Source organism: Aythya fuligula, chromosome 1, assembly GCF_009819795.1.
Source record: "Aythya fuligula isolate bAytFul2 chromosome 1, bAytFul2.pri, whole genome shotgun sequence".
Taxonomy (NCBI): domain Eukaryota; kingdom Metazoa; phylum Chordata; class Aves; order Anseriformes; family Anatidae; genus Aythya; species Aythya fuligula.
In genome coordinates this window covers 16174759-16202450 of record NC_045559.1, presented here as the reverse complement: position 1 = coordinate 16202450, position 27692 = coordinate 16174759, and the positions used below count along the sequence as shown (strand labels likewise).

At 40.6% G+C, this 27692-nt stretch overlaps 1 protein-coding gene across 2 annotated transcripts; it reads left to right on the top strand.

Annotated features, from left to right (window-relative positions):
* The first annotated feature begins 109 nt into the window (after positions 1-109).
* LOC116491895 (putative Dol-P-Glc:Glc(2)Man(9)GlcNAc(2)-PP-Dol alpha-1,2-glucosyltransferase) lies at positions 110-27692 on the top strand. 2 transcript variants are annotated; one of them, XM_032192265.1, is made up of 3 exons: positions 110-302; positions 761-958; positions 27418-27692. In XM_032192265.1, the coding sequence occupies exons 1-3, from the start codon at positions 138-140 to the stop codon at positions 27472-27474; spliced, it is 420 nt and encodes a 139-aa protein (XP_032048156.1). In that variant the 5' UTR covers positions 110-137; the 3' UTR covers positions 27475-27692. The 2 variants fall into 2 exon arrangements, with proteins under 2 accessions (XP_032048156.1, XP_032048149.1); XM_032192258.1 differs by lacking the exon at positions 27418-27692 and adding an exon at positions 3554-4627.

Genomic DNA, 27692 nt, shown 5'->3' with positions numbered 1-27692 from the left:
TGCAGCACCACGCGCTCCTTCCTGCACAGCAGCGGGAGCCTGCGCCTGGCTCCTCCTTTTCCTCCTCCTCTTCCTCCTCCTCTTCCTCCGTCCATTCTTCCTTCCCCCTGTCCGTCCTGCCCTCCCCGGCCGGCAGCATGGAGGGCGTGGAGGCGTACGGCTTCTCCGCCGCCATGAGCGGCGCCTTCCTCGTCTCCTCCCTGCTCTTCGCGGCGTTCAACCGCCGCCTGCGGGAGCCCTACATGGACGAGGTCTTCCACGTCCCCCAGGCACAAGCTTACTGCCATGGCAGCTTCCTGCAGGTGCCCCGGCTCCCTCCTCTCCCCCGGGCTCGGCTGCTCCCCGAGCCCTGCCCGCTTGTTGCCGCGGGTGGGGCGAGCGAGGGCGGTGGGACGCGAGGTCAACCATGAAGGAGATCTGGGGCTAAGAACGCCTCAAGTCCAACAAAACGGCATTTTCTGCTCAGAAACAGTGCTCAGACATCGGGACGGGTTGCCCAGGGAGGTGGTGGGGTCACCGTCCCTGGGGGTGTTCAAGGAGGGGTTGGACGTGGTGCCTGGGGACATGGGTTAGTGGTGACATTGGTGGCAGGGGGTGGTTGGACCAGGTGGGCTTGGAGGGCATCTCCAACCATAATAACTCCCTGACCCACACGATGAAACAGAGCGGGGGTTGACATTGCATATCCTAACCCTGCTGCACGTCTCAGGTCTCTGTCACACATCTTTGACCCCCCTCTCTGCTTGTCCCCATCCTCCAGTGGGACCCCATGATCACGACCCTGCCGGGTCTGTACCTGCTGTCGGTCGGCGTGGTGAAACCTGCGGCCTGGCTCTTCGGGTGGACGGGCCCCATCGTGTGCTCCACGGGAATGCTCCGCTTTATCAACCTCCTCTTCAGCGCTGGCAACTTCTACCTGCTCTATTTACTGCTCCTAAAGATCCACCAGAAAAATAAGGTACGGTCAAAGTTGTGTTATTTTATGCACTAGTACAAACAACTTCTTGACTCTGTGTGTTTACTTCACTACATATATGAGCTACTGTCAGTTTTAAATAACTGCAGGTACTCCTACCAGTTTAGTCATTCCTTTTCTTTTAAAAACGTAGTATTTTTTCTCTGTCAGGGTGTGATCCTCTAAAACTTCAGCGTTACGCGTAACTATAAGTAGTCCCATTGAAATACACATATAAATTAAAATTATTAGATACTAACTCATCTAGTTGGTTAAGATTCTCCACAAAACTTTTAACCACCGAATCCTGAATGCAGCCCTGTAAGCTGTGTGTGAACCAAAATACGTTCTTTAGAAATATACCACATTTGATGTCAATATTTAGAACTGGAGAATAATCCAAGTTAGAAGGGATCTCATGAGGTCTCTAGCACAAAGCAGGCAAGCCCTGAGATCAGACCAGGTTGCTCAGGGTGGGGACTGGAAAAATCTCCAAGGATGGAGAATGACTGCACAACCGCACTGGGCAACGTGTTCCACTGCCTGACTGTCCTTGTGGTGGAAAAGGAGTGTGTGGGTGGGTTCTTTTTTATTTATATATATTTTTTTACATCCAGTCTGAGCCTCTCATTTCAATTTATACCCATTGTCTCTTGTTCTCCCACCATGCACCATTTGAGAATCCTGGCTCCATTTACCTCGCTTTGCCTTAACCTCCCTATAGGTACTGGTAGGCTGCTGTTCAGACACCCCAAATCCATCTGTTCTCCAGGCTGAACAAGGCCAGCCCTCTCAGCCTCTCCTCCCAGGCCAGGTGCTTCAGCCCTTGTCTCTCCTGGTAGCCCTTTGCTTGCAGGTAGCCTTAAACTTCTTCCAGTTTAGTGATGACTTTTTTATATCGTGGAGCACAAAACTGGACACGGTACGCTAAATGCAGCCTGACAAATACGGAGTAAAAAGGGATAGTCACTTTCCTTGATCTGCTGCTACCCTATTGTTAAAGCAGCTCAAGAGGTTCTTGCTGTTCCTTTGCTGCCAATGTGTCCTGCTAGCTTATGTTCACCTTGCTGCCTGCTGAGAACCCCAGGTCAATTTCCAAAGTGCAGCAGATCCTCAGCTACTCCATGCTCAGGTTGTATCATTGTAAGGGGTCTGCTTTCCCAGATGCTGGCATTTGCTATAAGCCATTGTTGAATTTCATAAGACTTCTGTTGCACCCTTCCTCTGGCCCGTGCAGGTCACTCTGGGTGGCAGCCCTTCCCTTGAGCATACTGCCCAAGTCCCCACAGGTTAGCATCACCTACAAACGTGATGAAGTTGTACTCTGTTGTTTCAGATCATCAACAAATGTTAATGTTAAACAGGACAGATACTAGTACAGATCTCTGCAATATTCTTGTAATCTTTGGGTACACTGATCCAGCCAATTTTTTACCTGTGTAGCTATTCACCCATCCAGAACATAACATTCCAACTTGGATACAAGACTATTGTATTTTTAAAATGATGGAGTATCTACCACTCTTGTAGGTAAATTGTTACAGTGGTTTATGGCCTATTCAAAACCTCTTGCCTTAGTGAAAGTTCTTTTGTTTCTCTTTTAACCATAAGAACATTTTTTCTTGCTCTCTGTTAATTCAAGGATTCCACTACTGTAAAGAAAACTTCCTCTGATGTGTTATCATACAGAAAACTCTTCATGCGTAAGCACAGGATAAGACACAGAATTAGGTCAAATTCAATACATTGTTTCTTTTTTTGGTACAAATAAGTTTATGTTTGGAAGTGGGAATATAAATATAAGCAAACAAAAAGTTTCTTGATAGTAGTATAAGTGTGAGAAAATGTGCTTGTGTTGTTGCCACTTTGAGCTCTGAGCGTTTTCTGTATTCTCCTTTCTGTTTGGTGGTGACCGTCTGTTTCATCTCAGACTACATCCTTCAGGAACACGCAGCATTTTTTAACACTGTGAGTTGCATCATGTCATGTAGTGAGTGGCATACTTGGGAGGAGTTTTTAACTATATGATCTCCTACCTTCTTTAAAGTTTCTTTTTTTTTTTTTTTTTTTTTAAATTGTGGATTATAATGAAAATAAAAAACAAAAGCTGCACCAAAGATTAGAAACTTGAACTGACTGTTTCGTGTGCTGGCCTCAAAAGATGCAATAGTAAAAGCACAGAATGATGTGTTCTGCTGTCTCACAAACAGAACCTGGTGAAGAACTGATTTTTTTTTCCCTCTTTATTTTGTCTGTTATAGTTCTTTTATCCTAGGTATGGGAGCAGTTATACTCCCATAATAATTTTGATACCACAAATCTGTGAACACTTGACTTATGAAAGGAGTTGGTGCATTTTCTTCGCCGTATTTTATCTCACCAGCAATAACGTGCCATGTTCTCGTTTGTCTTTTACCATTGTATCATCCAGCACTCTATATTAACATAGCAGGAGCTTAACAAAACTAGCGTGTGTGCTCGTGCAGCAATGGAATCAAAGAGCATTAGAGATGCTATATTGTGGTAATTGAATTCTCACAAATAATATATATAAATTTATTGGATGTTACTAATCACATTTTTCTGCTTTTTCTCTAGGCTGTGTCTGGTTTCCAGAGAATTTTGTCTGCATTGACTCTTGCAATATTTCCCACCCTTTATTTTTTTACATTCCTTTATTATACGGACCCGGGATCAGTATTTTTTACTCTCTTTGCATATTTAATGTGCCTTTATGGTAACCATAAAGCTTCAGCTCTGCTCGGATTTTGTGGCTTCATGTTTCGCCAGACAAATATTGTGTGGACAGTTTTTTGTGCTGGAAATGTTGTTGCAGAGAAGCTGAATGAAGCCTGGAAGACAGAGTTACTGAAAAAGAAAGATGAAAAGATCTCTGCCATGAAAGGATCGTTTCCAGATCTGATCAGAGTATTGAAGTTTCTTATTGAATATCTTACATCACCTAAAAACTTAGTTACGCTTGTTGCTTTAACTTGGCCGTATATCATATTAGTCACTGCGTTCTTTGTTTTTGTCTTCGTCAATGGTGGGATAGTTGTTGGTGACAGAAGTAGCCACGAAGCCTGTTTGCACTTTCCTCAGCTGTTCTATTTTCTGTCCTTTACTGTCTTTTTTTCCTTCCCTCACTTACTGACCCCTACTAAAATCAGCAAATTCCTTCTGTCGTTGCGGAAACACCCTGTGCAATACGGCTTAATCACCGTCATCTCTTTATTCCTGGTTTGGAAATTTACCTACGTTCATAAGTATTTACTAGCAGATAACAGACATTACACGTTCTATGTCTGGAGAAAAATCTTCCAAAGGCACGAACTTGTTAAATATGCATTAGTTCCAGCCTATATATTTGCTGGCTGGAGTTTTTTTGATACCCTAAAAACAAAACCAGTATTCTGGACCTTAATGTATTCTGTGTGCTTATTAGCAGTCACCGTTCCTCAAAAGCTGCTAGAATTTCGTTACTTTATTTTACCATTCCTAGTATACAGGCTCAATATTCCATTTCCCTCTCTTTCCAGACAACTCCTTGAGTTGGCTTTTTATATTGCTGTGAACATGGTAGCTTTTTTTCTTTTTCTAAACAAAACATTTCAATGGCCAAATAGCGTGGAAGTCCAGAGGTTTATGTGGTGACTTTTTTTTTTTTTTTTTTAACCTTCATACCTTGAGGAAAAGCCAGTACCATTTCAAGGCTGTGCACTCTGGAATGAAGTACTGTGTTTTGCATTATGTATGAACATTTATGCCCCAGTGGGGATTGGGGAAGGAAGGAAGTTGCTTATGTTCTTGGAACTGAATGTGAGGTCTGGTATCTCGTAAAGTGAAGGTATTATAAATATTGAATTTCTGAGCTCCTGGAATTAACAAATTCAGTAGGAGAGGAAATTTGAGAACACTTTCCAGTAATTAATGTGAAATATGGGGGATGTTTACAGTCATTTCGCATTATAATATATTCTCTAATGTACTTGAAGATATGACAGTTGATGTTTCAGAGGCTTCTCTTTAAAACAGAGTACCTAAGTGTTTAACCTCCTTGTTACTTCTGGGTGCATGTTTACTCACTGGAACGGGCCGCTTCCATCTACGGCTGCTAAAGGTCAAGGTATGAAACACTGCTAAAGTATAATGTTTGCAAAAACACCTACGTCCCACTGAATTTTCATGAGTTTTTTTGTCAATAAACGCTTACATTAGTTTTGCAAACAGAATGTAGGCTCTTTAATGATTAGGACATTTGGAAAATTTTACTTCCAACTGATATTTAGAAAATACAGTGGAAGCTGTATGCATCTACCTTCGTTGGGGGAATAAATGTTATTGTACAACAAAAGATAAATTGCAGTTGATAATGTGGCCTATTAGAAGGGGAGCAATTTACGTGTGTCAGACTGAAATGTGTCGTTACACAGTGGAATGCGGTATAATGAATACCCTTCCAAATAATAAGGCTTTTATGTCCTGAAGTTCTGTGCTTGCAGATTTGTATTGAAGTGTAGGATATGAGTACACTCCCAAGTTGAACTCGGTGTTTCTAAGATCTTTGCCGTGCAATCTTAAATAAGCACTAATGGCATTACTGAATTGTTCTTTTAAATGTTTTTCTTATATGTACAAATCTAATGGAACAAGGGAGTATATATTTTGTTTTACAAAGGTAAAATACAATGTATGTGATTTTTTTAAAGCATCTAGCACATTATCTTCAGAATAAAAGAAGTTTGAGTACTGTAATGGTTCCTGTCAGTAAATGTCTTTAATTAGACTAAAAAATATTTGATCACCTCAAGTTAACAGTTGAACGGTTTTATAAATATAACTAAATTATGTGCTGGGGAGATGCAAAGCTTCACATACTGTTTAACATCTCTAAGGTCTTTCTTGCCCTGTAATGAAAATACTGCAGTCACATCTATGCAAACATATTATCTTATTGCCACTCCAGTCACTCTGAAATGGAATTGCGCTTCGAAAGGTCAGTACTCGCAGCAGTGCTGTTATTTTTTGTTTTCTTTATAGTATACAGATCAATGTTCTGGCTCTGAGCCCTTCTCTGTACTAACACCATGAAGAGTGTGCTTGGCTCAGATTCTCCTGTCCACTGTCTTTGCAACCCTGTTTCTTCTAAGGAAACCTTAAAGCTACTCAATGAGTAGGTTTATTTATATTGCATTTGAAACATTTGCCAGGTCACTGCTTTCTTTTTGCCCTGTTGCCAGTATGGTAATTTGCTGACAACGTGCGTACAATAGGGAAAGCAATTTTCCATCACTCCCTGTTTGGCTTTGTATCAAGCTGACAGGCCAAGAGAAGCCTGAATTGGCTTGCTTTTCAAGCATCCAGCATGGTTCTTGCAGAAGCCAGGATGCTGTGCAGTGATTTTATTATGATGGGTTTGGGGGGAAGTCTTGCATGCCTTCTGCATCCAGTTTTGCTTTTCTATAACATTACAAAAATGTAAACAAGGTAAAGAGCATATATGCATGTTTCAGTGCAACTGCATTTGTGTCCTCAACTTGTGGTACTGAATGAGTTGGAAGGGTAACGTGGGAAGTGATGGGGCCCTGGACACTACTTTGACCTGTCTTCAAGATCTCTTTGATTTTTTTGGCTTATATAGAGGAGCTGTTGTTCATTTCCTCGACAAAATGAAAACATTCCTGTACTTCTATAGGGCACGGCTGTTTTATTTTGTCCATGATGTCTATCCATGTTGGTATTTGAATGCCTGTAATCATCTGTTAATGATGAGAGTGCTTATGCTTCAAACTTACCCTCAACTGAGATAGCAGCCATGTTTCCAGTGAAAAGAAATTAGTTTAGATAAATGCTATTTAATGCAACTAAACATTTATTTCAAAAAGAAAAGTGAATGCAAAAGACCCACAAATGACCATGATAATGACTAATGACCATGTTAAAAGATACTGGAAAAATTATATAGAGAGAGGTTTCTGTGAGCTGTTTTATTAATTTGTTTTTTAAGAACGTTGTAAGACAGCATAATATTTTATAATGGGATTCACCAATGTACTTGTATATTTTAATGTAACTGTACAATTCTTCTCAATGTTTTTTGCAAAGTTAAATCAAGCTGAGTTGAAATAAGTTACAAGTTATAATAAGAAATATGAAAATCCATGAATTATTAAAACATGAAAGAAGAAATTTGTTTTTGGAGTAAAGCTGTATTTTCACTTTTGCTGATGAGCCAGAGGGACTTTACAGGTATTAGTCTGATTCAGTTTCATAAATCAAGATGGTTGTAATTACATTATGATTAATCACAAAGAAAGTGTTTCCTAGACATTTCAGAAGTATCAGTAGCAGTGGCAGTTTTAAAATCTAGATATAAGAATTCGTTTAACATACTTGGATAATCTTGGAGCATCTCTTGGAAAATTCATCTTAGTATTTTGCTTCTGCAATATTTCCATTGTGGCTGTTTGTAATGCATGACCCATTCGGTGTAGAGACATGCAGAAAGGGCTGTGTTTATCCTGGTTTTGTTGCCATGGTCTTCTAGCTTCAGGAGGAATTACTTCTGGTTAATTCCTGCGCTGGTGTAAATTGGCAATGAAATTACTTCCAACAGCATTAAAACAATTATCACTGTAAATTTTATTAATCAGCTATCCATTTAGAGAAAAAAGCTGCAGTAATTCGTTGAAATGTAATGTCTGAGATTAAAAGAAAATGCAGCTAACAATTTTATAATTGCCATTGAAAAATAAAGGCTCAGGTTCAGTTTTCCTGAGACAGAAAGAAGGCGATTTTTCAATCATTCTCAGAAGAACCCAAGCAGAGAACTGAACAGCCACAGTGTGGCTGAATTGTTTTGAGGTGAAAAACACAAGGAAAGTAATGGAAAACTTTTGAAGTTACATATAGGTGGTTATTTGGGAAGGTAGGTAGATTGTTTGTAAACAGTAACCTGTATTTTCTGTTATTTGTGAGTATTCTGTATTGGTTTTGTTCCTCTAAAGTCCTTTGACAACATGTTTGTGTTCAAAATTAGTATGAATTTTACACCAAAAGCAATATGTGCATGCTGAAAGATTTTTTTTTACCTATTACTTTGATTGCAAGTAGGTAAACCAGAAGGATTACTTCTGTTAAAATACTGTAGGAAAAAGTCTTCTATAGCCTAGAGACAAGACTGTTGATTTTTGCTCTCTCAATGCTGGTTTGCATTTTTTCACAAGGTGGCAGCCTTGTGCCATCCTGTTGGGGTGACCAACTGCTTAATGCAATGCTGCTTGAAATCACAGCATCAGGTTTCTTAGCTTGGCTATTTCCTGAGAATTAGAAAACTTCGAGTTCTGTCATGGCTGAGTGCTTGTTTCAGTAACTGGTTTAGCTAAAACGTTCATGTTTTTAATTATCAATTTAGAGTGTATGATAAGTTTTAGAAGAAGCACTGGTTTTGCTCATCTTTAAAATGTATTTGATATTTTTATTTGATATTTTTGTTTATCAAGTTTTCATGTCAGGTCTTAGATAACAAAAATGAAATTTGAAAGCTTATTCTTGACATGATGTCAATACTTTAAACACTACAGTTGCTTAGAAAGTTAGATTTCCTTCTGCTTTTATTACGGACTTTCACAGATTGTTATTTCCTTCATATGGTCCATTAATTGCCATTTAAAATAAGAAAAATACATTGGAGGACAAACTGAGGAAAGCAAAGTAATTATACTTTTGAGACTGACACATGGTGATTTTCTGAAGTATTCGCTCTTTTTGTTAGATGATGCGCATACAAAATACAAATGTTCAAATGTCTGTTAGCCCTGTAGTAGCTGACACACAGCATTTTATATGCATCATCTGCTTTTTGTGTAATGAAAAAGTCTGTAGCCAGAGTCCATGAAAATATCTGCTTCCAATTACCTCAAATTCTGTGTTTCTATTCACTGCCCTGTTTTTTTTTTTTTGTTTTGTTTTCTTTCCTTAAAAAAGCTTTGCTTTCCTTGTTGGTTTGTATACACCTTTTATTTTTGAGTCAGTGACATTTGTACGTCAGCTGAGATGTCTTTTATAGGAAACAAACAAACAAACAAAACTCTTAAAAGTATGCTTTAGATGAATCCAGAGAACTGTTTTTTACTAGCAAACATCATTTTGCAGACAAAAGGAATCTGTCCATGAGACAGAAATGCTAACCTAGCTGGCAACCTGTAGCTAAAATGTCCTTAATTTGTGAGTTTTTGTCACTGGGCTTTGTGCTTAATCTCAGAGTGTGCTCAGGACCTCATGCTGTTCCTTAGCTCCGGGGAAAGTTGGAATTTCAGGAGCAGGAAGCAAAAGGGAAAGGATTGCTACAGCCAATTGTTGTTGCAACACTACCAGCAGCAGACATGGATGGGATGCTCTGGGGCACTGCTGCACTGAGCAGTGCTCTGTAGCTCGGTTAAGCGTGTGGTGGTGTGGGAGAGGGGTTTGCCATGCCTGAGGGAAAATGTCTTCTCCACAGGAAGGAGAGGCTGCCTGTTGCTGGAGCTGGCCTGATCACTGGTAGAACGGTCTTGGTAAACCTGGCAATTAATTGGTTTATCAAATGATGTTTCTGCTACATAGATGTGGATCTATAACTTTAAGGTTTTCAAGAAATATGAGCCTACTTGAATTGCACCCCTGTGTCAGTAGTGGGGAAGGGGTTGCTTTTGTTTTCAGATCATTTGTTGTCCAGATACTCTGCTGTATTTATAAAGCAAAAAAATCTCATATCTTAAAAAAATAAACTTTGAAAACAGTCTTTGCATGTGCTTTATTTCCTGGATCTACGCAGATGTAGATTAATACACAGTGCATTTGACTGGAATCAGTATGAATTGGTATTAGTGGTAGCACTGTATCTTCTCAAAGATGTAATTGCAGAAGTTTGTGTCCTTAGCTACCTTCAGATCTTCTCTAACGAGATTACGTTTCCATGTTTTCGTATCAACTGTCCTAGAAGTATTGTCATAGAAATAATCTTGTGCCTGCACAGCGCAAAAGGAATGTTTATGGTGATTATCGCTGACAAGAGTCTCTAATTTTAGGGCACTGCTTCAGACCTGCACATTTCAGACACGTAACTCGTGCTGCATTTTCCTGGGTTCCCGTCGAATCTCAAACAAAACACTGCCTGGTTGAATTGGAATCTAAATGACAAGCTCGAAAAGAACAAAGGAGAGACGCCCAGGAATATTACTGATTTCAGAGAGAGCATTTTGCCCTCTGGGTCAGTGCTGAGCAAATGCCACAGCATTGGTGCTGGGTGGGAGGAGGCACTTCAGAACGGTAGTGCTGGCCAGGAGCAGCCTGGCTGCTTTTTATCTAACATTTTCTTTGTTTCAGATAGGATTCCTTACTCTGTGCACTTGTGCACTGTTAAAAAAACACTGTATGCTTCTCATTACCAAGGAGATGATTTTATGGCAGTGGTCAACTGAGATAGCTATGAAGGTAGGAATTCATCTGTCAGGCGTCTTGCCAAAGCTACCTGCTGCTGGCACCTACTTTCCAGAGCCCGGTGTGTTTTGGCAGTGTATTGTGAGCTGGGGAGGCCCCCACAGCCAGCAGTTAGGCCAGAAGGACCAAGGTTTGAGCTGATTTCCCCGATAACCGCTCTGCTGGCTAAACGTGGAAACTTTCAGCTCAGTGTGAAATGTTAGCTTGTTTTTAAAGTCTCAAGAAAAGTTGGGGAATAACTTGCCCTGTCCAGTTCCCTTCCTACAGAAGAACCAGCAGCCTGTCAAAGGAAAAGGAATTTATTTGCTGATTATTACTATAATCAGCATGGAGTTGGATGTGTCTGTGCTAAAAATATACTGGTACAGATTTGCTTCAACAACAGTGAGTTTTGTTCAGTTAATTATCACTAAGATGGAAACATTTTCTGCATTCTTTTCTGAAATGGGGAAGAGTGATAGCTCATTGCTTAAAAGCCAAAAGAAAAACTTGCACTTTCCTAAAGAATTAAGAAGAAATAATGTTTGGGATTTTGGGGCTCTCTGATGTCTGGAGGGAGCTTTAAGTTTGCCTCCAAGATAAATACTATTAATTTCCCACCTCCCTCCTTTGCTGCTTGTACAATATACGCTGCTTAAATTTTGGAGGGGGCGGCGGAGGAGGCAGCGTTGTAATGACCCAATCCAGCTGATGCATGGCAGTAGGCCATCGAACTTCATCCAGCAACTTCCACTGAGAGGGAATTAGCTTCCAAATTATGAGTCCTGTAGAGTTTAATATCTTGTGGCTGAAATGGAGCACATCTTCTGAAAACACACTCTATTTAATGCCATCAAGTAGTGATGAATTCGCTATGCCCTTTGACAAGCTTTTTCAAAGATATAATAACTTTTACTAGGAAAAAAAAAAAGCTTTTTTCCTCTGGTTATTGGCTTTATGCTACATCTGTGTGCAGACAGATAGATCTCCCCATTTTCCTCTTGTACCTCTGGATATGCTCGCTTCCATTTATGCTGCTACATGCAGATCACAACCCACCAATGTCTTAACCTACTGACCCACAAAACCATGAGGACTCTTTCCTTCCAGATAGTTCTTCCTCTGGCTTTGTGTGTTTTTTTTTTCTTTTTTTTTTTTTTTCTTCCCAACATGTGAACAAATATGGTCACCAGAATTGATGTCAGAACAACACTTTTGACCTCTTCTGTTCTTCTATTTTCTTCATTTTTATTTTCTTGGTTTTGTTTTGTTTTGTTCTGTTTTGTATAGAAGCAGTATCATCAACCTAGGCATACATACAGCTTGCTCTACTTAGGCAAGGCAAGCTCCATGGCACCTTGTCTGTATACCCTTATTTTGAACAGTGTGCCCATTATCTTGTAGGTGAAGCATTGCTTTTGGACTTCTAAGGTCATGGTAATGGAAAAATACCAGAAAATACAACTTAGACTTCCTAACAAGTCCCATAACAACTGCTTTGCTGTGGCTAGAGAAAGGGGAACAGCATGTGAGGTTTGGCCAAGCAGCTAATGATTTGGCTGTTTCCCCTCCCCTAGAACTCCTTAAATGCTTAGGGAGGTAAATTGGGTAGACCGTCTGCTGTCTTGGTCTGTAGAGCCAGGGCTACCTTGAGTAGCTTGCTGTTGTATTGAGAAGCTTCTTATATTTGCCTCAAGATATGATTTCGTTGTGGAATTTGAGCACATCATTTTTTGTTTCCTGTGTGGTTTGAAGTAGAGGTATCCAGATGATGGGGTGGCTCTGGAAGACCACCTTTCCTTTTCCTTAGCTTGATTAAGTCAAATTGCAATTGCCCTGATGGGGCTCTAACTACTCTCTAACCATGAAGCCAGTCCACTTGTGGGTTTATGGCTTTGTTTTATTCATTTTAACTTGGCAAGAAACCTTTGATTTCTAAAACCAAATTAACTCTGCCACCAAAACTCGTGGGCACATTCCTCTTGCATTTTCAAATCCTAGCTTTATAATTAAAACTTTGTGAATAGGGAGCCTTTCTGTAAAATAAATGTCAATCTTGCCAGCAATTAAGGCTTCTATAAACCTTGGCATACAATTATGGTACAGATCAGTTAACGTAAGTTGTTTGTGACTGAATCTGAGTCAAAGATGTTAAACACTTGCAAAGATTCCAACTTGCTATTTAAGTCATACATAATAGAGGACTTGATGCTCTTGAATTTTCTTGCCCATCATTTTGCCAGAGAGTAAGCAAACAAACAAGAAAAAGCTTTAAAGTCAGCTATAAAATCTTGATAGTCTGCAGTTACTCGGGGAAAAAAATAGCATGTCAAAATCAGCTGGTAGTCAACACCTTTCTTTCTGTAAGCAGCACTAGAAGATTTCTGGTAGTTTTTGCTGTGATGGAACTCAGGGTAAATGCTCTTCAGCCCTTTTTGTTTTTTTCTTTTTGTAGGATCCTTTTTGCAGTATTTGGCTTTATTAGCTCTTAGATGAACACCTGATTTGGGGGTCTTCTTAACTAAGGTAAAGGTAAAGGAGAGTATACATAAGTGAGCGAGTGGTTCTGCACACATTTTTAACAGCTAGGAACTTGCAGTCTATAGCATCAGCATCTGTGGTAAGATGTTTAATTACATGACACCGAGGTAGTTATTCAAAGTTACAAGGAACATTGAGAAAGATCCCTACTGCCTTTGCAGTGCTGCTGCAATGTTAATGCCGGAGTTAGAAGCGGACCTATACGCTGTAATCGAAACGCAGGCCGTGGCACTTGTTGACAGCCTACATTCAATACTTTATTTTCTCATTACATCTAACATAAAGTAAGCAGAATAATTGGGAATCAGATTTAACCTTTAATGTTACTCTGAAAGTGTATGGATATTGACAATTTTTTTGGGTGCTTTGAACATACACTTCTGAGGCAGAGTTGAGGAAGATAATTACAATCTAACTCTCTTTTCCATTACTCACACACTAAGTTAATTGAAATTGTTGTAAGTACAACTTCATGAGATGGATCTATTTTCATTTCAATACCGCATTCTCCAAGGACACTATCTGGAGGATCTAAATCAACAGGAACTTGCACACTAAAGAAATAATAATGCCTTCTTCAAACACTTCAGCCACATACTCTCAGTCTTACAAACTGAAAAAGCAGTCATGAAGACCTTGGAAGATTTTTGGATTTGGTCTATTTAGTAAAATACGAAATGATACAAAAAAATGAAGTAAAACTCACAGCAGTGACTGCTTTTTTTTTATGCAAGGTACCATTTAATATTTAAAACAATCAGATAATATATAGGGAAATAAGCTGAAAAGACTTTTTTTTTTTTATTTATTTATTTTTTTGTAACAGTTTTTCTATCATCAGCTCTGATAAGGTAGAAAACAGATGTGGATTGAATCTAAAAAAGTAGGACCTCATAGTGCAGGTGCTCATCACCATTTATGTGGACCTAAATACCTTAACAAATCTGATCTTTTTCTTTGAACCGTCATTAGGACTTCTGTATTTTGTTAACAAATAAGAGAATAAAGTGAGGGCTGTGCCTGGTGGTCCCATGGAAGAGAAGAAAGATGAAAATAATCGTGTATGTGTCTGCAGAGAGTTTGGGCCAGGAATATATTCTGTGGTAATGGCAACCCTGGCCCCTCAGCATCCAGTTTCATCCCTCTGCAGGATGAACCCATTCCTCCCGTCATAGGCCATCCCTCTTTTTCCCACCTCAGGCCTATCTTTGCCTGACCCAAGGACCCATCATTCCTGCCATCCACCTTCAGCAACTGAGCAAATTCCTGCATTTTTTATCACCTTAAGCAGAGCTCCCCAGGCCTCCTATTGCTGGCTTCCATGGCACAAATTCCTCAAGCTCTCAATTCTCTTTCATATTCCTAAATCCCCCTCTTCTGGAGATCCCCATCTCTTGCCCTGTCTCTCCACATCTTAGCCCCTACACCTCCTGCAGCTGCTTGACTGTTCCTCCTTTGGTGCAACTTTCTCTTCTTCACATAAGCACATGCCACAGGCCATCTGCAGTCATACTGACTTCATACTGACCACCTGGCAACCTGAGGCCATCCCCTGCCATCATTTTTGCTACTGAAAAACAGAATCCAGAGCTCCTTCTGGCAAGGACTTCAAGAAATCTGAACGTAGGCTGTACTTATCATCAGCGTGGTGGGATGGCACCTCAATAGGAAAAGATTTGCCTGGGGAAAGGAGTGCGTGATGATCCTGCCTAGCTGTCAGAAGCAAAATTTGCAGAGGGAGGCTTTGCTGGTCTTGATTTTCACAGGCCTCTCCAGATGATTGTGCCATTTTAGCTGGGAGGAGCTGAAAGCCCTTTCTCCTTAGTCCTAAAATGGCAGCTACAAAGTGGCCGAGCTCAGCAGATTGCATTGCTCCACCCTCAACAAGTGTTACAGACAGCCCCAAAATTACCAGCAACTTGTTAGCCCTTAGGCTTCCTCGTCTGAGGTGCTGTGGTGTCCCAACCTACTCGTCCTGGAGATGTGTAGCTCTTGAGCAACCCAAGATCCAGGGGCTGCATTTCAGTGTTTTCAGAACTTGCTAACGGTTTAACTCGGACTGGAGCTAGTGTAAACTGTGTCACTAAACCACTGCTGGAAGATGACTTCAAAGACACAAATACATACCTGCCAGTCGCAAGCACTAAATTATTATGATTCAAGTTCCAGAAATCCTGTGGCTCAAAATTAAAGGAAAGGACAATTTCTGTCAGGTGTTCTTAATCTCTCAGACTCAGAGATTCACTAAATGTAGTTTTGTTAAAAGTGGCATGATTATGGAAATATCCATGGATGTGGAAAACTGAAGTATGCCAGATGACCTTGTAACACTTTTTCGGTGGTGTTCCTTTTTGTTCTGTGCAGTGTCCCACCGGAGGTAGTCAAGACAGAATGAGATAATGCACAAAAGGATATTTCTTCACTAGAAATATGCCTACAGAATAAAATTCACTTTTCATTGCTCTCCATGCACATGTATCCCTGTAAAAGATTAGAAAATTTTACTTTTTTATTTTTTTTTATTTTTTTTCTAGTGAGACAGATTCTCTCGGTGGCCCATTATAGTTTGATGTTCTTCAAAATGCATGAGTGCAGCTGCTGTTAGAGGATAAGTGGCATTTGGAAATGACTTTTTTTCTTTCATTTCTAGTTGCTTTCTTCTTTTTGTATTTCATCTGTGATATGTGGCAAACTAGTCTCGTTGTCTTTCCTCTTACTGGAGAAGGATATTTTTTCCAATTTTGTGTTACTTTTTATTTTTTCCTTTATCTTATGGCAAAAAAATGTTTTAGTATAAAGTGAAGATAAGAGTTAATTAGGTAGAACTGTGTTGTTCTCTCATTCCTTTTTTATTTATTTTTAATTTGCAATATTTAAAATCTGTTTAGGATACATATAACCCAACAAAGACTTATAACCAGTGCTTTTTAAAGGAAATATATCGTATAGTTTTCTTCCTTTGTGGATTAAAAAAAATCCTCACTGAAGGAAAAACATTAGACTGAAGACTTATCTTTTATCACTAACGATAAAAGAGACTTTGTTTGGAAATAGTGGGGTTGTAAAAGCTGACCTTCATGTTTTGGCTCCTCTCACAAGGCACAGACTGGTATTATTCTCCTCTTGGACGGCAGGAGTCAATATCCTCTAATCTCTGCTGCTCCTATAAAACCTTCTCTTTGTTGGTCCCCTTAAAAAAATAATTTGCAAATGATACATACACATAAAAATAATGCTTCTGGACAATTAAAAAAAAATAATGGGTAAATGAAGAGAAACCAGGGTGTTAAGTAGTGTTGGCTGTTAACAGATCTTTGAGTTTCCAAACTTCTAATAAGGTTATTTCCTGCCATCTGAAGAGGTCCTTCACAGGAGTGAGCAGGGGTGCTGTGATGGTGTGCAAGAAGTCCACACACCCATTGCAATACTTTCTGTGTTTCCTGGAGAGCTGACCTCCCACCAGCTGAGCCCAGATTTTGGCTTTTCTCATTATAAGCTTAACTTGCTCTCTCCTCACCCTGGTTCAGGGGAAACTGCCCATTTGGCATTTTTATAGTAGCTATTTCTTCTGATCTATTTTGGCATTTTCTGCCATCATAGCTAAGCGATGGTGAATAGCAAAATCTGCTACTGGAACTGGGGCAAAACCAGCAAAGAAGCCACTGGCTGGGGTCATAAATGACAGGGGCTTATAACAGGGCTTTGCAGCAGCTGGGAATGGTAACAGGTGCAGGACATGACTGGAAAGGTTCAATCAAGCTTTATGCCATACCTGTAGGCAAATGAAGCTACTGAAAAGGAATATAGCCTCTGGTGGGAATTCCAGATATATCAGACACAAAGCTAACATGGATTTATTTTTATATTTATATTTATTTTTTTTTTAACAGAGAAGTAGAGTTATACCAGATCGTTACTTTTCAGAAATAACATTGCTAGAAAATACTCTGGTAAATGAGGGCTTTCAAGAATGAAATTTGTATTTACTAGGATGACATGCCTGTTGTAGTAATGGCAGACAGTAAACCAGGATTTGACTGTTAGAAGTTAAAGTACGTCTTAAAGTCATGAATGAGAGCCCACAGCATTCAGGTTTGTTAAAGGAATGTCTATAAAAAGTTAAAAAATACGTAAAAATGCCTAATGGACATTACTAAAAGGACAACACCTTCAAGGCTTGGATTTGGACTTGCTGAAATGATAGTTAAAATGGGCAAAGAATATTCTTACTAACACTGTAATGAAGATATATATAAAATGTACTATATAAATAACCACGGGGATGAAAGTCCTTGCACCAAGAGACAAACAGATGTATAACAAGGCCAAACATGAGTGCAAAAGGCAATGATAGGTAATGAAGTTGGTGCTGTTGCTGTGAATGTCAGAGCATCTGACAAGTATCCTGCAGCCAAGGGAGGAGCCCCAGCCCCAGCCCCAACCCACAACAACCTGCTGCAGGGTGAGCGACTGTTGTAGCAATTAGAAACACCAGGGGTGATACAGCGGTAACCAGAGCTCATAAGCCCCTGAATATTTACAAGAAAAAGGGAAGGAAAAGGAGCACTAGCTGCTTGGGAAACTGGCAGCACTGTGGTTTGAACCAGATGTTGCTGGGGCTGCTGGTGGCAGCCTGAGAAGAGAAGCACATCCTGCTCCCTCCCGCGCTCCTCCTTTCCTATAGCACTTGTTTCCCTATCTTTCCCTGTTAAAAACTCACTGCGGTTATAAGCTCTGGCACAGACTTGCAGTGATCACCTAAAAATGCTGCAGTAGCCCCTGAAGTGCAGCTCTCAGAGCACATTGGCTGCACGCTGTTAAAAGCACACATCTTCTCCATGGAGGTGCTGGAGCTACCCCTGCACCTGCTCTGTGGGTGGCTGTAGCTACCTATTATCTCCGTGCACCTCACAAATCATTGCACAGGAGAGAAAATCAAACGTTTTTGGAAGGTTTTGATGCTGTGCAGGAGCCCAGATGGATATGGAGACAGAGCACATGCCTTTGTTTTCCTAGGAACATCCTCTTTCTCCAGCTGAAAGTCTCGCTCACATAGTGTTAGAGGATTTGAAAAACTTGGGTAGGATTTCCAAGTGAACTCAGTCCTGTGTGCAGATCAGCCCCACCGCACACAGGCAGCCAGTCGGGAGCATCCCAGGCACGCCAGGTTTATACCCTCACACAGCAAAGCACAAACACACGTGTTTCTGCCTGAAAAGCAGCACAGAGACATGGCAATCGGTGTCGCTGGATGGGGGGAGAAGTGGCCATGCCTCTGCTTATGCTCACTGGTGCACGACTTACTGTGCAGCTCAAGGTTTTATTTAGCCTAGTATTAACCCGGGAGAAAGAGGATGCTCTTCCAATTGTCCTTGTAATAGCTGTGCAGTGATGACATAAATCTGATGTCAAAGTGAGTCCAAGAAACACACAAAACTGTACAGTGCAGTGTTAGCAAATGTAAAGTTTTCCTGTTCTGTGATTATCTGGGACAATTTTCCCTCATGGAAACTTTAAAATAATTGCTGATGATTTAAAACTTGAGAGCAAGTAGGTGACCTACTGATGAAAACCACAGCTCTGGGCACTCCTGATTCAAACACTGACATTTTTCGCTCTTCACCTCACCTATTACTGTACAACACTGATAATAAGGAAAAAGCAGAGGCCTTAGCACTGCCTCTTTCATGTTAGTTTTCCAGTTCATTGCAAATGGTGCTGTATTTCTCTTTAATCCCTGGCATTTCTAGAAACGTAATGCATTTTAAAACAGCATTTCTCTAACACAAAGCAATCCTGCTTCCAAAAGTAATTATTTTTTGTCTGAATGAAAATAAAATGCTGGTATGCATGGAATTAGGTGTTGCCTAAACATAACAGCTCAAAAGACATTCCTTTATAAAGCTGTTGCTTGTTTCTTTTTTTTTTTTTTTTTCCCCCTCTCCTAGAGAGTATGAGATTTTCATTACAAGTGGCACATGTTGTAATAAGTCATATCTGCTCTACAAGTATCTATGCTAACCATGAACATGACCCAAGGCGCATTAGTCAGCCAGAAAGAGCTTGTCAAATAAAGGCTGTCTGCAGGAGGACAGAAGATGCTGATTGGAATTCAGTGAGTGTCAGGGGTGGGCCGTGCTGCCACTGCCACTGCTCCTCTGAAGGCACGTTAATTAAACAAGATGCAAAGAAAATAAGTCTGTCATGTTCTTGTGGTCAGAATCCAGGCAGAGGTAATAGCTGATGACTTAACTAGTTTCCAAAAAGCCAAAATTTCCAAAAGACATTCATCTTAAAGGAAAATTTAACTTCATCCTTTGTCCTTGTGTTTAGTTCTTCCTCTGATATTTTAGACCTAGTAATGGATCAGAAGCAGTTCTCTATATCAGTGCATCAGTCTCTCATAAATAACTGCTGTGATTTAGCTCAGGGAGAAAGAGCCTTCTGATCCCCTGAGATTTAAACCAAAACAATGTAGTCTGATTTGAGCCACGCGGATTTAATTAGGATGTCTTTAACAGTCAGTTGAAGGCATGTGCATTTTTCATAGCGAAAATCACTCAGATTTTGATCTACCTGACTAGAGACAAATTATTGTAATTGAAGCTGATGATGACACACTTGGTGATCAACAGTCATAACGTTTCGCCGTTAATGTTACCAGCATCCATCACAATCAATTTGTTGATTGCTAGCCTGTAAGGGTTCACAGGATATTGCAGTATCTGGCCCAAAACGTATCTAATTCTAATTTATCTACTTTATTGTAAATTCTTACTTGACCCATAAATCTAGTACCAATCACAGTGCAACAATAAACTCCATATTCTAGAATTAAAAAATAATTGGATTTTCATTTTTATTTCTCCTTTAAAACCATAACTTCTCTTTACTATAATGCATGCTAAAACTTTGATGGGGCATTCTTTTTCTACAGAGCACACCTTCCCCAAAATAATGAAGAATTTGCCTGTAGCATCAGGATCCCAGAGGAGGGCTTGGATAATTCTATTCTTGATATAAAATAGTGAAGACTTGCAAGGAATATGAACTCATATATAAATGCTGTCTGGTAATTGGGAGCCAAAATATACCCTAAATAATCCTAGCAGGGTTAGAAGATTGCAAAGTTATCAATGACTCGGGCATGTCTACAAATTGATTCACTATTTTAGTAACGAAGCCTGCAATTTACTTTGGGGGAGGAGGGATAAATAGTCTTTGTGTAGGAGATTAATATTATAGTAAGTAGCACTTTCGATCTTCTATTTTAATCAGCTACAAAACAGTGAAAAAAGTGCCCTGTATTGTATCGTGTCATCATCTCTATAGCACTTAAAAGCCACATTCTCAGAGCTATTTTTAACAGCATGAAACGGAGAAAAATAGACTCGGCTTTGAGGAAGATGCATGAGTAAGGTAGAAAGCTGTACCACAGAGACCTGAAATTTGTATTTCAGTTTCCTAATCTTGGCCATAAGGGTTTGCCTTTCATTTTAATTCATTGCTAATGAGAATTCAGCTGCTGAGCACCCTGGTTGCCCCTCAGGCTGCAGGAGGTGCGACCCATCACCCCAGCAGTGCTCCCTGCAAGGTTTGGACTGGGAAAGAAAAAGGACTTGGGGAGATGTGCCAAAAGGCTCTGCCAGGACTCAGGGTCCCTCCTGGCCTTCATCCGAGCACTATGAGGACAGTGTTGGCATTGCCCTGTGGGGACAGACACCTTGTTCCTTGCTGGAGAGCGATGCAGGAGCTTTCCTTGGATGGCAAGGCAGGGTATGCTGCCAGGTGAAAAAAAGTTGGTGTATTTTTAAATAACCTCCCTTCACAAGCATGCCCGTTGTCCATAGGTCTTGCTGAAGAGAGCTTTAAATAGCATCAGACAGCTTATGCAGCTTAATGAAATCAGTCTGTGTTGATGTTGGCACTTGAGCTGCTGCATTTCCAAAGGCTGCCCCGCGCTCTCCGTCGGCTCAAGCAGGGATAACGCAGCCACGACCCCAGGCACTGCCTTGAAAATATGGTGACAAACAGTAAACTGACAGGAGAAATAGGTCAGAAAGAACACCCACTCGCATATTTATCCCTCATTTAGGAAAATGAGTTAACACCTTGTGTGAGTGTAGAGCACAGAAAAGAGGGGCTCCATGCTGTCTGTCCTGAGGCTCCCAAACCATGGAAGGAGATGGAAAGCTGGTCTTGGTGGGCTCCAGCATGGTCACCAGTGAAAGAGCAGACCCTCCTTGGGAAGTCCAGGACACTCAAGTCAGTGACTGTGCTTCTGGATTATTACAAAGGTTAAAAGTGGTGTTTTACTGCAGGATTTGGATGGAAAAGAGGAAATAAACAGATCTTGCAGGGCAGCCTGCATTTGGGAATGGTTCCCTCTTCTGCAAACCTGAGAAATGAGATCAGCTCTGGCCAGGAACCTCGTCAGCCATATCTAAGTGGCCTACAGCAAATTCCAGACCTCGGGAATGCATGTTTGAGTACATGGATATGTCATTTTTAAGCCAGTCTGTCTGGGTCATGGTGAACATCTGCTGTTTTCTGGCTGCCTTCATGCCAGCGGTGGTACACGTAGCCTGATCTCCACGCTCAGCTGAGCACCCTGGATGAGATACCCACCACAAGGCAGGCTATAGCCTCCTGCTCTTGCTTTGCCTTAGTTAAGCCCGTGGTCGTGAATCTAAAATAAGCCCTCTGAAACCAGCCTTCCTTTGATCTGTAGTGAAGTGCATCTCTTTGGGTTAGAGTCAAAGGCTACATGTCGTCCCGTAAAACACAAACAAATTGAAGGGGGACATCAGATTTCAAGGTAACAGGGGGAAGGGAAGGCTGAAGAGGCTAATGGGACATTCATTACTATTCCAGTGAAGATCTTCTACTGAGAAGACCAGGGAAACAAACTTATTCCTGCTAATGTTGGTACTCGGTATTGTTTATGTACATGCAGCAGGAGAAGGATTGTAGAGCCATCAATTTAGAAATCACTTCTTAAACATAGGTTTAATCTCTTATTACAAATAACCGAAGACTTTTGTAAGAGACAAACTGTGCTTTGTGTGACAGAAATACGTACTCCTTCCATCCCTTCATATTCCCTTTGTACTTGCTTAGCGTCTCCTCCTAAGAGCTTCTCCTACCACAAATGCTTTAAAGCAGATCCCTCTGTATTTGACCAGGCTGCTTTGGTGGCTTTGAGTCCTGGGAGCTGGCTCTTTTGTCCTGAAAGAAAGCCATCTGTCACTGACAGGTTTCAAGTTTACCAGATCTGTCTAAAATGTGCTCAGCTCTTTCGGAGCTGAGCACAGCATCCTGAAGTTGCAGAAAGCTTGCGGAGCACACGGAGATGCTGCCCCCTCACCTTTCTGATGCAGTGCAGGTGTTTCACCCTGCAAAACCTGAGTGTGCTGCACTCTGTGTGCTCCCCTGAGCAGCTGCTCGTGGTGTGAATGTGTACAAATATCTGGCTGCCTTGGGGCATAGCTGAGAACTAAAGGGTCACTTTGGTTCCTGTAATCTGCTCCCTACAGTGAATTTGCTACCCAAAGAGTCACAGGTGGTTAGGACACATGGGGCTCTTAGTGACTCAAAACTGACTTCCAAAGTTGTCATATCCTGCACTGTACTAGTTCCAAGACTGTCTGAACATTGGTTGTGCAAGTACTTTTCATACAAACTGATGGACCTTTATTTCCAAGACTACAAACATGTTTCTACAGAAGAAAGGAGTTCCTTTAAGCAAGTTTGTACAGAATGCAAAAGTTTAATAAGCCTTATAGCAAGTGCCTTGTGCTAAAACAAATTGAAAACCTGTCCACTGGATCTGTCCAAGAAATCTTAAAATTGCCTTTGTATTCAGTTCTGGAACATGCAACAAGATGGAATAATTTAACTTGATTTGACCCACTGGCTTGAAAAATCAAAAAGTTGACTCATATTGATACACTTGTATGGACAGGGATCAATGTTTTGATTGGCAGTCTTGTATTGCCTTGCCTCCTTTCCTTTTATTGCTTTTAATTTCTTTCTGCTCTACCTAAACTCTATCAGAATCCTTTTGTTAAAACATGTGATGACCAAATGACCAGGAAGACGTGTCTTGGGACTTGAATGAAGTCATCTAGGCATGGGCCCTCTAGTCTGGCTGCTTCTAAAACCCAATTTAATTCTCTTTGTAGTAGAGCTTAGCTACACCTGTACCTCATAACACCACCATTTCAACTATTTTATATTAACAGCAATAGTAAATGGATTTTTACTGGTGCTGTTGTACCTTGTAATATGGGGAACTTTTTTGCAATTTCATAAAAAATTTCCTAGCAAGTTTGAATTTGCTCCCAGAAAATAAATACCAGCCTATAAGTAATCAGAACATTTATGCTGTAGGTCCTTGATAAGGTTACAACAGAAATTTAGCATGTTAAGAGTCTTTTGAGCTTTTGAGTACAGAAGAATTTCTTTAAATATTTTATGGAAAGAAAATCATTGCCTCCTTATTCCTCAGACTGTTAGTTGGTTTTTGTTTGTGTGTGTGTAATTTTTAAAATCACCTCCTCATTTTATTTCATGTTGGACAAAATATGTGAAATGTTACCAGGAAAAATATTTGCTAGTGATTTCATTACATCAAGATTCTCCTGCTTTCTCTGGTTTTCATTAACGCTTTTACTCTCTAAATTTTAGCTTGTTATGGAGTCATTGCCAAAATATTGAAAAAATGTCTTCTAGCAGCAGGACCCACCTGCCTGGGCTCTCTGATGACCCCTCAAAGGCTTCAGAAGCAGCTTTAAAAGTCTTATTACTTTCCTGCATTTTTCCGTGTAGGAAATGGATTAGGATTAGTAACCGTTATGTAGCTCTAGGAAAGCAACAGATGAAAAATCTTTCTTCAATAGACGGGCAAGCAAAGAAGAAAAGAATAACAGCTTCCAGGGATGGATAAAGCCCAGCAAAGACTTTTTTTCTGTGAGCAGGAATGCTCTCAACTCAGATGCTACAAAGCAGCCTGTGATTTGAGCTGTTAGGGTAATGGATCAGACAGTCCAACCAAGGAGGAAGAAAGGAAGCAGCAGGACACGACAAAGAGCAGATTTAGGCAAGAACAGAATTGTGAAGATGTCTCAGTGAAATGTAGTAACTTAAAAAGGGATCACCTAGAGAAAAAAATCACAGAGGTAGTCAGGTAGCATCACGGCAAAATGCTCCATAATTCTCTGTATTTATCATGTCCTGAATGTAAGAGAAAGTATTGCTTATTCTGTGGTAAAGACAGCAGATCATGTTTTCTATAGCCCTGTTTTTATCACCCCGTGATGACAGGCAGGCCTCTGGCTATGGCAGGGCCCTGAGGGCACTCATGTCCCTGCCCACCTGCCCTGGGCCTTGCCCAGGGCCCAGGGCCCCATTTCAGACCAGCCTCCATCCCAGCAATGCTGTAGGGTGCTGGTACCCAGCCCGAGGAAGGAAATGAGGGAAACTCCTGGTTTGCTAAATGAACTGCACAACTGCCCTAGCTCTCAACAGGGCCAGGATGAGGTCTACAGAGCAGCTCTGCAGAACCAGATGACCCCATGGCCAGCATGACAAGGGACACAAGTCCCAAGGAGGGCTCTGGCTTAACTGCAAAGGTTGATCTTCTCCTGGCCCCAGGAGGACAGAGCAAACCATCTCTCCTGGGGCTGAGGCAGGACCTCCAGAGCTTCTCTCAGAACTAACCCCCACACTGCTCAGGTTAGTCAAACCTTGTCCTTACTGCTAAGAACAAGACGCAGTACCCGAGAAATGCTTTGTAAGATTTTCTGAAAGCCTGAAGTAGGTGAAAAAAAATCTTAGAAATGAAAACTGGGAGAAGTTTGTGTATGCACAGGTCCATACCGCATTCACATGATGTTGGTTGAGGATGGGATTCTGAATGAAGATGAAGCGGGAGACCAGGGGAGCAGGAGTGACAACGTGTATGGTATTTATACACATGGGTGCTTGGGTGCATTCACCGTGATCCCAATAGGTGTAGCCATGAGGTCAAACACATACAGCTCTCCAAAGTCTGGAAACACTGTCTGATCAAAATGGATGAATTTATGAAAAGGATTTCCAGTCATGTACTGTACAGTGCAGCAGGCAATCACTTTAACTTAAAAGAACATCATTTTCATCTTGTTTCCATAATACATCCTCTTTTTTTTTTTTTTTTTTTTTTTTCCTAAGATATTCTCTCTCATGAGACAAGCACAGTTTCTAGCATTTACTGAATATGTTTTTCATGGTTAATCTCCAGTCCATAACATTATTGCTGGCACCCTCAAAGATGATCCAGTTTATATTAGTTATCTTCTTGGTATGGCATGCTAGAGGAGTTTCGTAATCTGTCCTGTAATATACCCAAAAGGGGTATGTTGTTATTGCTGATTGAAATGCTCCCTAAATGCCAGAAATGCACTCATCAGCATTTCAAGTGATGTATTTATCTGAAGTAGTTTCCTTCTGATAATTTCATTTGATGACTAGAAAACGCAGCTTTCAAATCACTGTAAATCAAGCCCAGAATTTCTGGAGAATATTTATAAAAGCACGATTGGGTCAGACCTACTAGTCTTGGCTGCTAGCGGATGTTTTATCTTCTTGTGATGTTGCCACCTTAGAGCCGCCCATTCAAACACAACATCAACCTGTTACAGCTCACTACTCAGCAAAAGATACAGCTGTGCTGCTCGTGTGAAGGATATGGCTGTGTAATTCAGCTGGCTTCAGCACGCAGGGACTGACATTGAGATTAAATGAAGGCACAACTCTCTCAAAGCTTTTACCTCTAAATTGTCAGCAATGGGGTTCTGATTTTTTTTTTTTTTTTTTTTTTTTTTTTTTTTTGCCACCGGGAGCCAATTATTTGAATAAAGCTCAGTCTCTTTCTCTCTCTTTCTGTGTTCTCAATGCTTTGCTTTCTCCCCTCTCACTGCTTCTGCTCTGCAACATCTTAAAAAACAGCTTCCAGCATTCCCCACAGACGTTATTATCCTAAAAGGAGGGAAAATAAACACTGTATCTTATATACTTGATATGTGCAGATAAATCTGTTAACTTATTTGAAGTTTCCAGCAAAAAGAAAATGCTTAGAATGGCTAATTGAGCAATTGAAGACAGTAATCTTACAATATTAAGCAAAAAATCTGAATTTAAAGACTAGCTTTCTGTAAACAAAATTACTGAGATATGCAGGTTGATTTTATTAACTTCCAAAACTCCCAAGGCAGATGAAAACAAAACGTAAGTGTCATAAATCATTCTACAGATATTTTCATTTAAAATGACAATAATAATCCAAGCAGGACCCAGCAACTACTGATAACCTATACCATACTTAGAAAATTTTACAGTGCTTTTGCTAGTTGCTTTGTCAAAATACATTTCAATTTGCTGGGGAAGACAGCCACTAGACTTCACATGTACACTGCTACATCTTCATACGTTGAAGACCAAAAGAAAAGGTTTCCTAAACATTCCTTGAATAGAAAGAACATCAATAGCAGCTTTGTAGAGAAATCAGAGAATCCAGCTTAACCGCCCATCTTGGTTATGAATTCTCTCTCCACTCTAGCCCTATGCTAAAATTATTCCATTAAAACAAATAAAGATATTAAAGAGAACTGGCCCCAGTACTGAGCCCTGGGGGACTCCACTAGTGACCAGTCCCAGGGGCCAGGTTGGACTCTCAGCATCACCTGCATCCCCCCACTTTTCTAGCCCATCTCCACATCCACTCAACACAGCATGATCTAAAGGGACCCAAAATGGAACCAATTCCTGCTGGAGAGCCTGGAGAGGACTGGGCGATCCCATGGGTGTCATTAATGACTTTAGTTAGTGGAGGGAGACAGCACTGTGGCTCTAGTACCACGTACTGCTTGGGCACATCATCAGCTCCCATCCCACCTCCTCTCATGGACCAGAGCATCCCTGGTGAGTGCCACAAGTCAGAGATGCCACCAAGGCATATTCAGTTAGAGAAGCACCTGGTTGTTAACTAGGAACATTTCTGCACCCGAAAAAGCAGTGTTTACTGCTGCAACCCTTTCTGTGGGTCTGCCTTCTTGCTATGCAAATCCACCGGTGGTTTCTTCGTGAGCCTGGAAATAATTTGTGGCATTATTTTTGGCAATGTCCTATTGTGTTATTATGCCAAGATTAAATAGGATAACAGATGCAGTAATTAAAAATGAAAAAGTGACAGTTATTTTTGGCTCAAATAGTGACTATTAACTGACATGGTAGATGGGTTTCTGAAGCCAAAAATATATGCAATAGCAGTCAGAATAGCTATTATTTCCCTGCTGTTTATGAAAGGCATATGAATCATGACCTACACCCAGCCAGTTGCATACCTTTATTTCAGATGCTATTTAAATTACATTTAATTTAAATGAAGAGAAACGAACTAAGGAAATATCATTTTTTTTCAGGCTTTGTCTTACATCAAAATCAGACAACTGTGTATCCTGATTTCCAGAAGAGCATAGGAGACTAATTAATAAACCAAAATGAACAGAAGGCGTACCCCAGGCTGACCTGGAAAAAGACCGTGTTGAAGGATTCTGCAGATTTAAAGCAAAATGAAATCTGTTCAAATACACTATTTTCTTATTTTATTTCAGAAATGTGCACACATTTTGAAGTGTTATTTACTGCTCAAAAATATTGCATCAGAGAAAAAAGCTGTGATGAACAGGTGAATATT

Bases quoted from the DNA above. Each gene is read 5' to 3' on its own strand.
- LOC116491895 (XM_032192258.1), top strand. From the start codon at position 138: ATGGAGGGCGTGGAGGCGTACGGCTTCTCCGCCGCCATGAGCGGCGCC. The intron at 303-760 runs GTGCCCCGGCTC...CCCATCCTCCAG, and splicing joins GCCATGGCAGCTTCCTGCAG to TGGGACCCCATGATCACGAC. The intron at 959-3,553 runs GTACGGTCAAAG...CTTTTTCTCTAG, and splicing joins AGATCCACCAGAAAAATAAG to GCTGTGTCTGGTTTCCAGAG.